General features: G+C 31.5%; 2 protein-coding genes across 2 annotated transcripts; both read left to right on the plus strand.

The window, feature by feature from the left end:
• Positions 1 to 2,631: 2,631 nt before the first annotated feature.
• Positions 2,632 to 4,444, plus strand: LOC116342525 (17-beta-hydroxysteroid dehydrogenase 13-like). Its single transcript, XM_031770179.1, has 9 exons — positions 2,632 to 2,871; positions 2,943 to 2,997; positions 3,147 to 3,170; positions 3,234 to 3,307; positions 3,378 to 3,530; positions 3,602 to 3,625; positions 3,727 to 3,769; positions 3,850 to 4,192; positions 4,274 to 4,444. The coding sequence occupies exons 1-9, from the start codon at positions 2,665 to 2,667 to the stop codon at positions 4,389 to 4,391; spliced, it is 1,041 nt and encodes a 346-aa protein (XP_031626039.1). The 5' UTR covers positions 2,632 to 2,664; the 3' UTR covers positions 4,392 to 4,444.
• A 666-nt stretch (positions 4,445 to 5,110) lies between these two features.
• LOC116342560 (17-beta-hydroxysteroid dehydrogenase 13-like) lies at positions 5,111 to 8,300 on the plus strand. The gene is made up of 9 exons (XM_031770225.1): positions 5,111 to 5,171; positions 6,551 to 6,894; positions 6,970 to 7,122; positions 7,192 to 7,368; positions 7,439 to 7,580; positions 7,639 to 7,685; positions 7,752 to 7,816; positions 7,877 to 8,008; positions 8,095 to 8,300. The coding sequence occupies exons 2-9, from the start codon at positions 6,673 to 6,675 to the stop codon at positions 8,198 to 8,200; spliced, it is 1,044 nt and encodes a 347-aa protein (XP_031626085.1). The 5' UTR covers positions 5,111 to 5,171; positions 6,551 to 6,672; the 3' UTR covers positions 8,201 to 8,300.
• The last annotated feature ends 7,808 nt before the right edge of the window (positions 8,301 to 16,108 follow it).

The following is a 16,108-nucleotide window of genomic DNA, read 5'->3' on the forward strand; positions in this document are numbered from 1 at the left end:
GTTGATACAATGGGTGCGTTCAATACCTTGTGTCAAATTCATCAATAATATTGTTTATTTTGTTGGTTTTTGAACAATTTGCCCACTCATTTGGGCAGATTTTTTACTTTTCAATATAGCTGGATCAAAACAAAGAATTTAACACAAAAATCTGCCGTATTGGTGCAAAAAAAGTATACTATTTCGTGTAGCGCGAATAAAACCGCGGATCTCGCGATCCGCCCAATTACAATGAAAAAAGTGATATTATTCGGACAGTACACAGTGTGAAGATGATAATTTCATGAAAATTTGCCGTACACAGAAAAAAAAGTAATTTGCACGGTGGCTCTTGGTCTAATATTTTTTAAAATTTTATTGCTGATAATAATTGTACCAAAAATGTACTTAACTGTACTTCAATTTATTTTTAATTGTACCTTACTCGTTTGGATAATATTTGGAGCCCACATTTCGGGCTAACTCAATATTGTGATAGAATGACGAAAACAAAACTCAAAGATATTTTTTAAAGTTTTATAGCTGATAATAATTGTACCTAAAATGTACCTTCAAAATAACATCATCATAAAGTCATTACTTCGATGGTGTTTTTCTGCAGAACATGTCCTTCAAAATTCAAGGGGGATTTCCCGAAAAAATGGCAAAAATGAAAATCAACGATTTTTTTTAAAATTTTATGGCTGATAATAATTGTACCAAAAATGTACTTAATAGTACCGCAATTTATTTTTAATTGTACCTTACTCGTTTCGATAATATTTGGAGCTCACATCTCAATATTGTGATAGCATGACGAAAAAAAACTCAACGATTTTTTTTAAATTTTTATGGCTGATAATAATTGTACCTAAAATGTACCTTTCAAAAAAGGTTGGTATACAGAGTATATATTTCAAAATTCTTAGAGATGTTCCCATAATACAAAATATCAACAGGGAAATTGATAAAAGGACAAACTTGACGGTAAGTACACTTTGTTATTATAAAAGTAATTGTACCATACGAAATATAATTGAACCATGCTAGTTAGTATGTATGGTTACCAAATCTATTCAAAACTAATTGTACCAATGTTTTAATTCATTTTCTTCAATTGAATAAAGCCCTCAATATCATTTCAAGGTGTAGTTTCCAGGCCGATTATCTCTAAAAATCAAAACAATTATTAAAAAAATCTTAAAAAGGTGGTCGGCCAAATACACACTTTTTTCAACTTTGACCAATTTTGAAAAATGTTGGTTCCAAGAAATGTGCACATTGGTTCAAAATTGGGTGCTCTTTCGATCTATGATAAGAAAAATCGTTATTCACACATTTTTTTTAACAAAATTACGATTTTCATCGATTTTTCCCCATTTTTTAATAGTATGGTCATAAATGGATTGAACCATCTCCACTGAATTTTTTTCAAAATTTCTTCGCTGTATGCTCTAGAGGAGCTCAATATCTTGCCAAAGAGCCAAAAATGACGTATCTTTGTTGAAAAACAGCCCGTGTACCATAATCTAGAAATTCTCCAAAAATCGAAAATTTTCGAAAAAAAAAATTAATTTTATAGAAAAAAATTGGTTCGTTACGAATTTTCCCAGATATGACACACACACCAAAACATCACAAATTTGGTCCCCAACAAACGCTCAGTTTTCCACCAGAAAACTATGTATGTAATTTTTTTAATTTTGGTCGGTGTGAAAAAAGTCATTGTCATTTTTCCAAAAAATAACACATGCCGCGCCATCTAGCGATCATTTTAGAACTTTTTTCCAATCTGACGTCAGATCTGGATAGCTGTGGTTCGTAGCTTTCCAACGACATATAGATCATTACTTCCGTCCCCCGTGATGATCAATTATAGTCAAATCAAGGGAAGAATACCAAATGCACTTTAATTATTTGATAACAATCAACTTATTGAGTATCTTTTGTAATTGCATCTTTGATGTTTTTCATTGCTTAGCCCATTTTTTTACTTATATTCTTTGCTAGCGTAATTTTTCAAGTTTTAAATTCTTTGACCCAAACATATAACCGAAAAAATGGTTTTATTATATAAATACTTTGCATTTATGATTTATACAATTTGAATAAATATGAATGATCATTCGAAAAAAACTTTGTGTTAATATTAATATTATTAAAAGGAATTCTAGCTAAGCGAGGAGTTTCTGAAAGATATAATTACAATGACTTTGAATAATTCCACTTGAATTGAGTATAATTATGAATTTAATGAGGCGCTTCCTTTGAGTATACGACATATCCATATCGTTCGACTTTTCTACTAAGTTCATTGTTTACTTTTATTTAGTCATTTCGCTGCCGCATGCATAGAACCACATTGTTTTTATTTCACTTGTGCTTTTTTGGTGTCCGGCTTATATATTATTTTCTGTTTTTTTTTTTTCGTTTATGCGTTCAAGTTGACGCTGGCATAGCTTTGCACATTGCAAAAACAAATGTAGGTGATCGCATTGTAATTTATTCTGTTCAACTATAATTAAAATTCTCTATCGTAAACTTGAACTTTAAATACATTTTCAATAAAACTAGTTACTTGCTGTGCAAACCGCGTACATATTTTTCGATTGATCGTAATGCATTGGTTTCACTTTTATTTGAATCATTGATTCGGCAACACTGAATAAATTTATACGGTGAAAAATGGACGATCTCTATTCGTTTGGCAAAACAAAATACATACCCGCTGACCCAATAAATCGTTCGATTTTTCGAATTGTAAAAAATGTTTTGCTCGTTTTTTTTGCAGCTTTAAAGTGCACCGTTTTGGGAGTCTTCATCATAATCAAAGCTATCATATTGTTTGTGATACCGAAATTCGCGAAAGATATTCAAAATCAAGTGGCTTTGGTGCGAAATAAATTTTCCAGAAGAAAAAGATAGTGTTACAAAACTAATATCGATTCGTTTTGATTTAACAGGTGACTGGAGGAGCAAATGGAATCGGACGGGCGATTTGTATTGAATTGGCAAAATGTGGGTAATTTTTATTATACAGAAAACATGTGAAACACACGCAAAATAAAATTAACAATTGTTGTTACTATTATATAGGGAAAAAAATGCAGGCTAAAATAAAATATTATTTTTAGGAATATTAATTAAATATTTATTATTATCAATAGGTGGTTGTAATGTTGCCGTTGCAGGTATGCATATATTAATAATTGTATGAATGTTGATTGCTTTCTAAGACATGAAATATTGTAAAGATGTGGATTTGGATGGAGCCCTGGACACAGTAGAGGAGCTACATTTATTGGGTGTAAAAGCATTCGCATACGAAGTAAAATAATTTTCATGATTCTTTCTCCATAATTGTAGACAATCTTTAATTCTGCAAAAAAAACTTTCAGGTTGATGTAGCAAACTTCGAGGAAATTGTTGTACTCAAAGAAAAAATAGCAGTGGATCTAGGTGAAGTTGATATTCTAGTGAATAATGCAGGTTTGTTACCAAGGCTTTCCTTGCTTCAGTGCAATCCAGAGGACATTTTGCGAATAATAAAAGTAAAGAGTTAACATTTTTTTAAAGAAAAACGTCGAAACTACTGAATTGAATTGATTGAATATATTTTCAGGTAAATTTGGTCAGTTACTTTTGGGTAAGTGTTTATGCTTAAAAAAAAAAACAATTTTAGATGGATTACGTTGATTATTTCGTTTTATGGAGTATTAATTAAATCCGATTTATACAATTATTTAGACAATTCGTGTTTTTGTTCCATCCATGATCGAAAGAAATAGCGGTAAACATTTGGTTTATTTGTTAGTTTTATGACAATAATATTTGCAATTATTTCTAAAAAAATTATTTCCACTTTTTTAGGGCATATTGTTTCAATTGATTCAATAATGGGCCAAGAATCGACCTGTCGTGCAATTACCTATTCATCGACGAAATTTGGAATTCGTGGTCTAATGGATGGCCTTTACGACTTGATTCGTTTGGATAACCTTAATCTAAATGTAACAACAATTTTTCCTACATTGACAAACACACGAAAGGAATTTATCGAATCGTTCATTTCACATGGCGGTTTAAATCCAGCCTCCGAATTAACTTTTTATACGCCACAGGAAGTGGCCAATTGTGCTATTGATGGCATCTTGAAAAACAAGCAATACGTATCGATACCGCAATTCATGAAACACATGATCACATTCCTCAAGTGAGTGTTCAAATTCACTCTTCATATCCAGGTCATAATCAATAGGATAAAATAATTTGCGCTCAATTGATTACATTTTAGCCTTTTGCCAGAAGAACTTCAAAACCTCATTCGCGACAATTTCAAACCAAATGTTGGACCTGGGGTAAATGAATCAAAACTGGCAACACCACCACCATATATGAACGGCACCAAATGATGAAAACTAAATTATTGATGGAAACAAACAAAATGCGAAAAAGAAAAGATATAACGTGATAAAAAAAATAAAGTTTTCAGAAACCATATATTTATCGAAGTATTTGCTGTTGATAGATGTGTTATTTGAATGAATTTAAATAACAGATGGATATTTAATTACGAAAGATATTTGCGGTTGTTTTTTTTATATTTAACACGCGACATATGAAACTATAGCTGTCCACAAACATCAACGACCTCGGGCGGCTGTATCAACAAATTTTGAACGAAATGAGGAGTAAAGATACATTTTGAGTTGGGAGCGCTCGTGTCATTTATAAATAATAAACGAACCGTTTGTAGAATATTTTTTGTGTATTTGATCGTTCGTAGAATGAACCAACGTTCGTTGACAGCTATGCATGAAATAACAAAAACCAAAATTGACTTCTAGCACAAACATAATCGTACTTAAAAAGCTATTGCAAGTCACCGGCACTTAAAGATTGCGTCTTGCATTATTTGCATAAGAAAAAGCAACCGCAAAAAGCATCATCAATTAAAAGGTAAGCTTGAACTTAACATGTATTCCCATTTTTGAAAATTGCATTTCACGTCGACGTGTCTTTGACCATTTGATGAAAGTATTTATCTGTTGAAGGCAAATGTCACGTATCTATCAAGTGTTGATGTTTACTACGCAAAATATATTCGCCTGTCTCTCAGTTTGACTATCGTGCTTGACTCGAAAAGTCATCATTATTCAGATTAGAAGAATAAATTTGGGTTTTCATACTTGGTACGTTCAAATTTGATAAAAACTAATAAATTTATAATTATACTCCTTTCATATAATCAGCCAAGTGATTAACACAATAATAAGGCCACGTTCGAAGTTTCGACATGATTTTAATTCTTTGTTCAAGATCCAGATCAGTTATAAATCGAATTTATTTCATTTCAGTTTATATTTTACGTATTTTCCGATAAAATTTTATCTTTTTCAGATTAAAGTTTACAGTACTGCTATTTAAAACATAAATGCTATACTAAGTCTTTGTCAGTTCTGTGAACACGTATGAATTGGGTATATATTCCAAAATTTTCGTGGGTATTTTTGAAACACACACAAAATAAAATTAACAATTGTTGTTGTTACAATATATATGTTGTTATATATTGTATAGGGAAAAAAATGCAGGCAAATTTTTTTTTACTACAAATTAATTTGGCTGAAGAGCCTCAAAAGTGTGTAGTTAATATTCAAAGCCTGTGTGATTTGAAAAATGCGATATGCACCATTGACTACCATACTGCATATTTACGATAATCAGTTATGTTAACAAATATTTGTTCACTAGCTAAAATGAGATTATCATTACTTAAATGCAAATAAAAAATACTTCTGAGCTCCTATTGAGCTTCTGCCACCGATTACATGTGAAAGTGAACAGTATGTGTATTTTATTTTCACTGGAATTTATTTTAGGATACAATCAGCCCAAAAACATAGTAAGTTCACCTCGTAGTGATTATTGCAAATAATCCACAGATGTGAAAATTCGTACTGTCACATACACTCATAAGTCGTACTGAACCCATGCAATTGGTAAATATATATTTTTCGATAAAATTATCATCATATCTACCAAACATGATATGATTTTGAGCACCATGACAAATACACATTTTCCATAATCGCGGTTTGAATAGAAAATATAATTGTGTTACATTTTATTATTAAACTTGGCCTGCATTTAATATATATTCCCAATCATGTATCAGTTAAAAGTAAAAAGCATATTTTTTCCGGTTATTTGGTTTTTTTTTGTGTAAATATCGGTCAAGCCACAATATGCTGAAATTGCATATTGTCTATAGTGAATTTATTGTCGTTGTTTTCAGATTTACGAAATGTTAATAAGTTCAGTTGTACTTGGAACACCTTTCGATCAATTAAAATAAATGCTTTTGACAAAACCAATTTTATTTTGATTAAGTCATAATTTGATAAGGAAGTCGTTGTTCTTTTATTCTATTATACATCGGCGCCTCTATTCTATATATATTATTACGGGGTTATCTGTTTTATTTACAAGTGATGTTCATTTAGAATTATATTTGTTGCTTGATGCAATTAACAGAAGTATTATTTTATATTTTTTCAATATTTAACAGTGATCGCGATTTCATTTAGTTTCATGTCAGCAGTTAAAATTCAGCAGAAGCTATTGTACTGAATTGAAAAAAATTGTAGTATTCGTATAATCATTTCTAAAGTGAAAAAAAGAAATATCAATATGGATGACGTTCATTCATTTCATACCCGAAAGTACGAAAAGGCCGATGAATTACAAGAGCCAAATTTCATTCGAAAATCACTTGTTTTATTACAAATATTGCCTGGTTTAGTGTTAAAAACTCTGATCATTGTTGTGCTGGAACTTTACTATTTGTTACTTGCTGTTTTCCATTTGATTGTGCCAAAGCCACTGAAAGAGATTCGAGGAAAGTTGGCTGTAGTAAGTAGACTCAAAAAAAATATAAACATATTTAAATGATTTATTATTAAATCCATTCGTACAAAATAAACGTAGGTAACAGGTGGTAGCAATGGCATTGGTAGAGAAATTTGCTTGGAATTGGCACGTTCTGGTTGTAATGTTGCATGCTTAGATGTTGATTTTCAAGCTGCTGAAAAACTATGTATTGAATTAAAGCGTTTGGGAGTAAATGCAAAAGGATACCAAGTACAGCAAAATGCCCATCATTAAAAGTTTATACGTATTTAATAAATAGATTCTATTTTCCAAATGCAGGTCGATGTTACTAGTTATGACGAATTGGAGAATGTGAAGAAGCAAATTAACGCTGATTTGGGTATTGTTGATATTCTAGTAAATAATGCTGGTTTAATGCCGAAAAATTCATTCCGAGAGGGTGAAGCAAGTGAAATAATAAAAATAATTTCGACCAACGTGATGAGTCATTTTTGGGTATACATTTTCAATGGTTTTTGCATATTTTAGAGTCGCTAACAATCGCTAATCAAATTTGAATTTGTAGACTACACGAATTTTCATAGACGATATGATAGCTAGACGCTCCGGCTTGATTGTTGCAATTTCATCAATGATCGCTTTTTATCCGATGAGTATCGCTGTTACGTATACAACATCGAAATATGCTGTAAAAGGATTTATGGATGGTACTTTAGTATCGCTTTTGCTCGAATTTCTTTTTTCAAAATCCATTTTGTTTTTCAGCATTGCATCAAGATTCACGTCACGAAAATTGGGGAGTGAGCACGCTGGTGACTATTCAATTAATGTCTATTTATAACAGAAAATTTATAAATAAAAAATCTATTTTTTCACAGACTATATTTCCACACGTGTGCAACACACGCAAAGAAATCATAGATTATATAAAAAAGAAAGTCAGGTATGACGCTTTTAATTTTAATTTCATTATTCAAATAACTATCAAATACTTTATTTAAAGCAAAACTACATTGGAGCGAGTTGGTCTACTTAACCCAGTTGATGTTGGAAGAGAAACTGTAAGAGCGATACAACGTGGCGATAGATATTGCACAGTACCAAGATTTTATTTGTTGGTTGGCAAATTCTTTCAGTAAGTTTGAAATGAAGATACATTCTGTGTTATCTTAATTCCAATTCCGATGATTTTCCAATTTCCAATGATTACATTGATTCCAGGTCATTGCCACCTGAAGTCCAAGATTTTGCCGATTCGATGTTTATGCCGCGTGTCAATTCCAAAACAAATCATTGCATAGATAACGGATTTAATAAGTCGCAATGAACAATGATGAATCAGTGTAATGAATGTTTCTCATGTCACAAAAATTATTGCATTTTCTTGAGAAAATACAATAAATCTTGAAAAAAAAAATACTAACTAAACGACGAATTCAAATAAAAAATAATTTGATTGTATGATGATCGTTGTTTTTAATAATTTTTTGAATTACTTTGATTTTATTTAATGTTTTTTCTTTGCTCAAAGCTTTAAAAATGTGATTTGATACATGAGAAGGGGGCTTTCTAGTTTTCCCCTTCTGGAAAAATGTGGCAGGACCAATCTTTTGGTACCTTCGAAGAAACTTTGACCTTGCCCACATATGGTTTGTAATGTATGCTTCTGTAATCATATCGAGTTTTACAATATCAACAAATGGTTGGTTTATATTTTTTCAAATATCATTTTTAGTGATGCACATTGAATGAGTTTAAAACAATTCGTTGTCTCTGGACCACTCGTCAATGCTTGCAATTATACCGAATTATACTCATTAGATTATATAGTAATTATGCTGCAATCCGTTGTCAAAGATTATAACCTTTGATTGGACCTATATATAAACTTCGGAACTTCTACGTTTACACAACAGCATGTATTTTAAATGAGCGATCATTCACATAGAATTATCGATGAATATAAGGCATTGAAATAAAATATATTGATTGAACAGGTTTCGAAATGATAATTTTTGATGACGCGTCATAAAAGTAAATAAATGTCTTTCAAAGTATCTGGTGTATGGTGAAAATATATGTTATGCCGACACAATTCGATACTTAATCAAAACAATACCAAAAAAGATTTTTATTTATAAATATTAATACAATTAATCTGTAATATGTTATTTTGTTTTACGTTGTATGTGAATGAAGCAGTACTTATATTTTTCGTTGAGTTCCGAAGTTTTAGTAAAGTGGGTTGATAAAAAAAATGCATGTACGTATTTTACAAAAGAAACTTAACCTGTTTCTTTATTAATTAATACGTTTTTTATATTTAATTTTGACTTTTGCACTTCAAGTTGAAGTATGCTCAAAGCTTTGACTTTTGCTTAATGTGAAACGTAGTTTTATACATTAAGCTATGGAATAGTAAGATATATATATATATATATGTTTGTTCAGTGATTTTAGAGAAAACCAGAAAAGATAGAGAGTTCGGGTTTTCGACATTCGATAGGGCATGAAAAACCCTCCAGACGTATTTTTTATTTTCCCCATAAGTGCTCCCCATTTAATTTTTTCATTCATGGACCCTCTTTTTTGGATTCCACTTTGAAAAATATTTCGATTCCACTCACCATTTATTGAGTGGATCACAAATGGATTCGGGTGGATTGACGTTTATCCGTAACTTCATTTGTTGGATAAAAGATGGAATAAATGAGTTTTACTTCAGTGTTAATTTGATGACTTTGGATCTAGATGAAACTTGTTGAAAAAAAGTTGGAGACACCCGAGGTACCAAATTGTTTTAGATTCCTTATAAAATTACCTTTCGAATGGTATATAAATTATGGAGTTTCCGGCATGTTTGCTGGCGTTTTACGCTGGCCGTTTGGCCGAAATATGAAAAATTGTGAGAAAAATCGGCTTCCGAATCTTATTGCAAGCAACCTAGTTCTATGATTTTGATGAAACTTTGCCAGATGATAGCTCTTGAAGCCCTCTTTCCAACGGTATATAGGTTATTAGCCAATCGAACTTGTGAATGTGTTTCCCAGGTGGCCGTTTGAGGCCAAATTAGTGAAAATATTGGCAAAGTCAACTTTCAAGGGGAAATTTATTGAAGATAAGTTGCAGTTACGTGAAGATAAAAATTGTTTTAGAATCTCCATAAAATTACCTTTTGAATGGTATATAAATTATAGGGTTAACCAACTTTTTGAAGTGGCAGTGCATAGGTAGCCGTTGAGGCAATGTGAGGAAAATATTGGCAAAGTCAATTTTCAAGGTGTAATTAATTTTAAAAAAATTGTAACTCTTCACTCAAAAATTCAAAATATTAATAGTACGGTTCCACGTTTCACATTAAGCTCTACGGCCAAAAACTGGCAGTGTATTTCATCTGGCGGAGTATAAAAACGTCGTCGCTTATTGCACCAATATGTTTTGCTTATCTTTCAGTTGAATTGAATTGCTGCAGTGATCAACTCAAGCACTCGTTGTCTCTTAGGTTTTTATTTATCATTTTGTTTAAAGAATCTTGAATTTCTTAAATTATAATCAATACCATACATCAAATTTATAAATTAATTTACTTTTAATGGAAAGTGTGTATAATCAGTTAAAAAGTGAGATTTGAATCCTGTTTTTAAAAACATGTGAATGAATAAAACAAATTAAACAAACTAGACGTTCAACAAATTAATTTAAATATGAATTCATGAGATTTGAAAATTAAATTTATCCCCGAATATCAGAGCCAAATTGCCCGTTTTAGTGTTAAAAAGTTTACTTGTTGTTCTGGTGGAACTGTATTATTTGTTACTTGCTATTTTCCATTTAATTGTGCCAAATACATTGAAAGAGATTCGAGGAAAGTTGGCTGTAGTAAGTACCATACGCCGCGGCTGTACATTACATATATTATACAATTGAATTCATATAAAATAAACGTAGGTAACGGGCGGTGGCAAATGGCAATGGGATCGGACGAGCGATTTGTATGGATTTGGCACGTTGTGGTTGTAATATAGCATGTTTAGATGTTGATCTTCAAGCTACAGAAGAATTATGTACTGAACTAAAGCGTTTGGGAGTAAATGCAAAAGGATACCAAGTACAGCAAAATGCCCATCATTAAATTTTTTTACGTATTTAGTAAATGGATTTTATTTTCCAAATGCAGGTCGATGTTACTAGTTATAACGAACTGGAGAATGTAAAAAAGCAAATTAACGCTGATTTGGGTATTGTTGATATTATAGTGAATAATGCCGGTTTAATACCAAAAAATTCATTCCAAGATGGTGATGCAAGCGATATTCGACGTGTAATGAGTGTTAAGTCATTTTTGGGTATACATTTTCAAATATTTTTCTTTTCGTCTTAAAATGATTTTGATTATACGCAAAGAATTCATAAATTCTTTGGAAGAGAAACTTACGTATGTAAATTAAAGCATTTTGACCTATATTTATTTTACAAATTTTTCTTGCTTTGATCACTTAAGTTGGTATTTGTTTTTAATTTGAAGGGCAACTAGTTTGGAGAGATTTGGTCTGCTTACACCAGAATATGTAGCAGCAGAAACTGTACGGGCACTACGTAGTGGTGAAAGATATTGCACTGTGCCCAGATTCTATTTGTTCCTTGTGACATTTTTTCAGTATGTTGAAAATGAAAAAGTGTTATTATGTAAAAATTAATTTAATTGAATATGTTTCAGATCAATACCATGTAAATCTCAAGACTTTGCGGATGACATTTTCATTCCCCACATAAGAACTTCTAATGCAAATCATACCACACCAGATACCGGTTATAAAAAGCCACAGTAAAATCAAACTGTGCGAACAAAGTGAACGAGACGTTCAAAGTACATGTCCTTGAAAATATTCACACTGCTCCGAATTTGATTTAAGAATAGTAATTTCGTTCTACTAGTTCTTTCTATAAATATAAAATATTGTGGTTTTAGAAACAGATTATTAAATGTAGTTTTGATTCGGAAACGATTCGTTCGGAAAGATAAATGAGCTGAATAAAAATAATTCGACCAATAACCATAAAAACGATGGTAAAATAGCATGGATGTTGAGTTTCGGTATAAGATAATGAAAAATGAGGTGTGACTCGAGCTTTGTTTCGCACTTGTAAGTGAAGAAGAACATCTCTAAATGCCGATATAATTAGCAATTTAAGATATTTAATTTTTCTCTATAAGGTGTGCGCATTTCTTTTTGTTTTAAATTCTATTTGTTCGTTTAATAAGCCATTATTTATTACCCCAGTGCTGTACGTTTTAATCAGATGATGTCTCTTTAAACCGCGCATTTACACCAATAGTTCAGATTCTGCTAAATAGGCAAGCCTTCAAATAAAATGTTTTTATCAAAAATTTCGATCTTACTGAATGGATGTGCTTTTTTATATTGTGGATTTGGATGCGCGCGCCATCATGTCTATTTAAACAATTTTATTTATTGCATAGCCTTTTTTTCTGTGAATGCTTGGGAAAAATGGTAAACGCAACAAAATCTGGTTAAAAATATGAAATATGAGTTGATAAATTTTCCCCGTAAAAATGATACGAAAGTCCGTTGCATGTTTTGAAACGTTTTGAAAACGTAAAGAAACAATAAGTGAAATAATCAAATATAACAGAAAGCAATTTGAAACGTTATCTTCATTAAGCTCGGTGATTTACTACTCGGTGTGGCTACACTCTTTATCAATAAAATTCGACTGAAGTTTATGATTTGATTTTCATAAAAATTTATTTTTATGGTAAATTCGCTGATGGCGTTTATCTTTGGAAATTCTCATAATGTTTCAGTTTTGACGAAAATTTAGTGCTTCGATGATATAATGTTTCTTAGATTGAACGAATGGGCTGGAATTCGAAAGATAAACAAACAGCAATCACATTAATAATTCATAAGAAAATGTATACCTGGAGATGAATTTTCATGTAATAAAATTCAAACTGAGCAGTGAAAATTTATGTTTACGCTCATAGAGTAAGTATATGGTAAATAACATACAGCCACAGAGCACAGAACAAAGAGAAAGCAGTACATGATAATTATAACATCTGTAGCATGTGACCAACCATAAATTTATTTATAGCCATTGGGTTAAAAGTATGCCACACATTCTATACATACTATTCCCCATTTTAGTATCTTTGGTATTTTACATGGCCAAAATGAAGAGAATAAACAGTACAGTTGTGTTCCTGGCTGAACTACAATGATCTTGTGTCACACCGACTACAGTTATGCAATATGTACAGGGAAACAGCTAAATATTCAACACCACTAGAATAATGTTTATTAATTGATTTACATCGATAAAATAAGTGTGTGCCGCATATCATTAGCGATTTTCAGATTGGTGCAAATGCAAGTAAGTTAAGCAAGATAAATTCACATTTGCTATATGTTAACAGAGATTTAAATCAATTTGCTTATTCTTTATGTGTATATTGTGGAATGAATCAAGCAAAATTAAGACGATTGAGGCGATCGAGAGCGCGTTGCATACCTTTGATCAATGCTTTTGATAACTTTACATTACTATGACTAATGTGCAGTAATAATAATTCTTTTGAATTGCTTATAGTGTGTCCACTGTCCATATTGTAGATGCATCAATGTATATACGATAGGCAAGCCCAGGCAAGCCGTTTCACATTTAAACTAGCTATTTATAAAATTTGAATTAAATAGATGAATCAATCGACATTTATAAGGATGATGCATAAACTGGTCTTTGCACAGAAACAAATATCCGAGTACGGTTACTCGTACTTGCAGTGTTAGCAGAGAGTCTACCCTTCAAAATGAGTTACTGACTCTATGTTGCTCTATTTTTTGTGTTAATTTCATCCAAGTGAACGCATCGTAGTGAAAAAAGAGATACATGTGTAGTCATATGTACGTTGAATGCATGCGGCTATGACTACACGTGTATTCCTTCTTTCACTATGATGTGTTCACTTGAATGAAATTAACACTAAAAATAGAGTAAAATAGAGTGCTTAACTCATTTTGAAGGGTAGACTCTCTGCTAACACCGCAAGTGCGAGTAACCGTACTCGGATATTTGTTTCTGTGTGTAAAGAAAAACTGTCAATTAAAAAAGAACAATTGAGTTCGGATGACTCAAGCATTTTGAATAAATCATAAGATTGATCAACATCAAATCAATTGTCAATACAATAAAAACCGACTGACACCTAACATCAACATATATAAATAGCTTTTAGCTCTGATCACCAACTTAAATTTAAATGCAATACCCATACGGATATGGATGAAATATCAATTATGTGATTTATTTTTTACACTTTTGCATGCAAATCCGAATCCGAACAGTTTCGTGCAACAAATTTACTTGGTAAAGTCTCATTACTAGTGTCATTCATTACCAAATTCGGGAAACCGAATTCTTTTGAGAAATGATACCAAAAATGGTAATAAAACATTATTTAACGTTGAGCAATGTTTTAACTGTGAGTGTCCAATTTTAATAGAAAATAATTAAACGCCAACGCACATGTGTACACATCAAGTCACAAATTTTCATACCTCTTAATTGACATTAAATGAAACCACATTTTGACCAAATTTAAACAAATTCATGTACTGACAAACCCTCAAGCTTAAATTTATAGGTGCTGTGTATGAGCCAATCATTTGGGCTGCTTGTATTCACATGACCATATAGGCAAATTACATTGAAAAATCGGAGAACAAATATATAACAATCTCCCGGTTTTACAATATAAACTAAAAAAAATATACTTTCAATTTTGTCACATTTTCAATGATTTGAAAGAGAAAAAACGATATGTTCCGTCGGGTCGAGATACATAAATTCTGATTTACAGATGATAAATTCAAAGTGCCCATTTTATAAACCGCTTATGTGAGTGATTTTTTTCTTAAGTGAAAAAAATTAATTAATACAAACAAATAAAATCACTTAAACGGCCCGATGCCGATGTTAAGTTGCAGTTAAAATAATTTATTTAATTGAAAATTAAAGGCAAGGAACGTACAGCCTAGCGTACAGCCTTTTGCACTTTGTGCGCATAAATTTGCAATATATTCTTTTCAATAAATATGGTTTGCAAAATATTCATGTTTTGTTTAGCTCATTACCATACGTTTGCGCACAGTGCGGTGATCGTATTGCGCACAGCGGACGTACAGTATTTTTTTTTACATTCAATTGATTATCATTAGCATTTTATACATGACATGGATTTGCAATACATACGTATTAATGACATCCAATATAAATAAACATCGACATTTGGCGTTTTTTTCATGCTTATTTTGCTTGTTGCATTTTCTAATAATCATGGGCAAGTTTATGAAACAGCCAATTGTGCGAGATTGCTACAATGATGAGAAAATCGTATACTGATTCCGTGCCATTTTTGGCTTAGAGTTCAATGCTGTTCCACAGCTGCTGTTATATCTGACAACGACCGATGAAGGGTCTCACTCGATAAATACACATAAATTGAAAATGAATGAATCACAGTTGCCGCAATTTTCAGAAGAAAAAAAACTTTACAAATTGACACACATTCAATCTTTGCTGCTGTGGTTGTCGTTGTCGTCGTTGTATTCAATGTGTTGACAGGCAGCTGTCTCATTTCAAATGACTCTCTGATAACATTTAACTAATAAAATGTAATTGTATTCCACTTAATTGGCTGTCCGTTGCGCTGCTTTCTAAAGAAAAAAATAGCGAATTACGCATTCGGAAAAATTGAACGAAGACGATGCAACACACAACATGGCGGGAAAGTGTGATTAAAAATTTGAAATGGAAGAAAAACAAAGGTATCGTTTTTTTTTCTATTTTCAGTTTTGAAAACTGTCGAGATCCATTCATGATTCAAATAAAACAAAAAGAGGCGAATTATGTTAACTAGTCAGTGTTATTATCTTTCAGAAAAACAGCTAATTCACATATACTCAATCAACAACTGAACATGATAACAGCAATGCGATGTTGAGCGCTAACACAGCAGGCGTATTTCAAATTTTAAATATTCGACGGAATGTGTCAGTCTTAAACAACCTTTCAAATAGTTGACTCTTTGTAAGGTCAACGTTGCATATTAAATTCATTCACAACAATTGAAATTCACAAATGCTCGCTTGATGCACTGACCACAGACAGAAGAGATAAGATCATACAAATTGAATAAACAGCTTCAATG

Source organism: Contarinia nasturtii, unplaced genomic scaffold (assembly GCF_009176525.2).
Source record: "Contarinia nasturtii isolate CC-2019 unplaced genomic scaffold, AAFC_CNas_1.1 Cnas_scaffold_864, whole genome shotgun sequence".
Lineage (NCBI taxonomy): Eukaryota > Metazoa > Arthropoda > Insecta > Diptera > Cecidomyiidae > Contarinia > Contarinia nasturtii.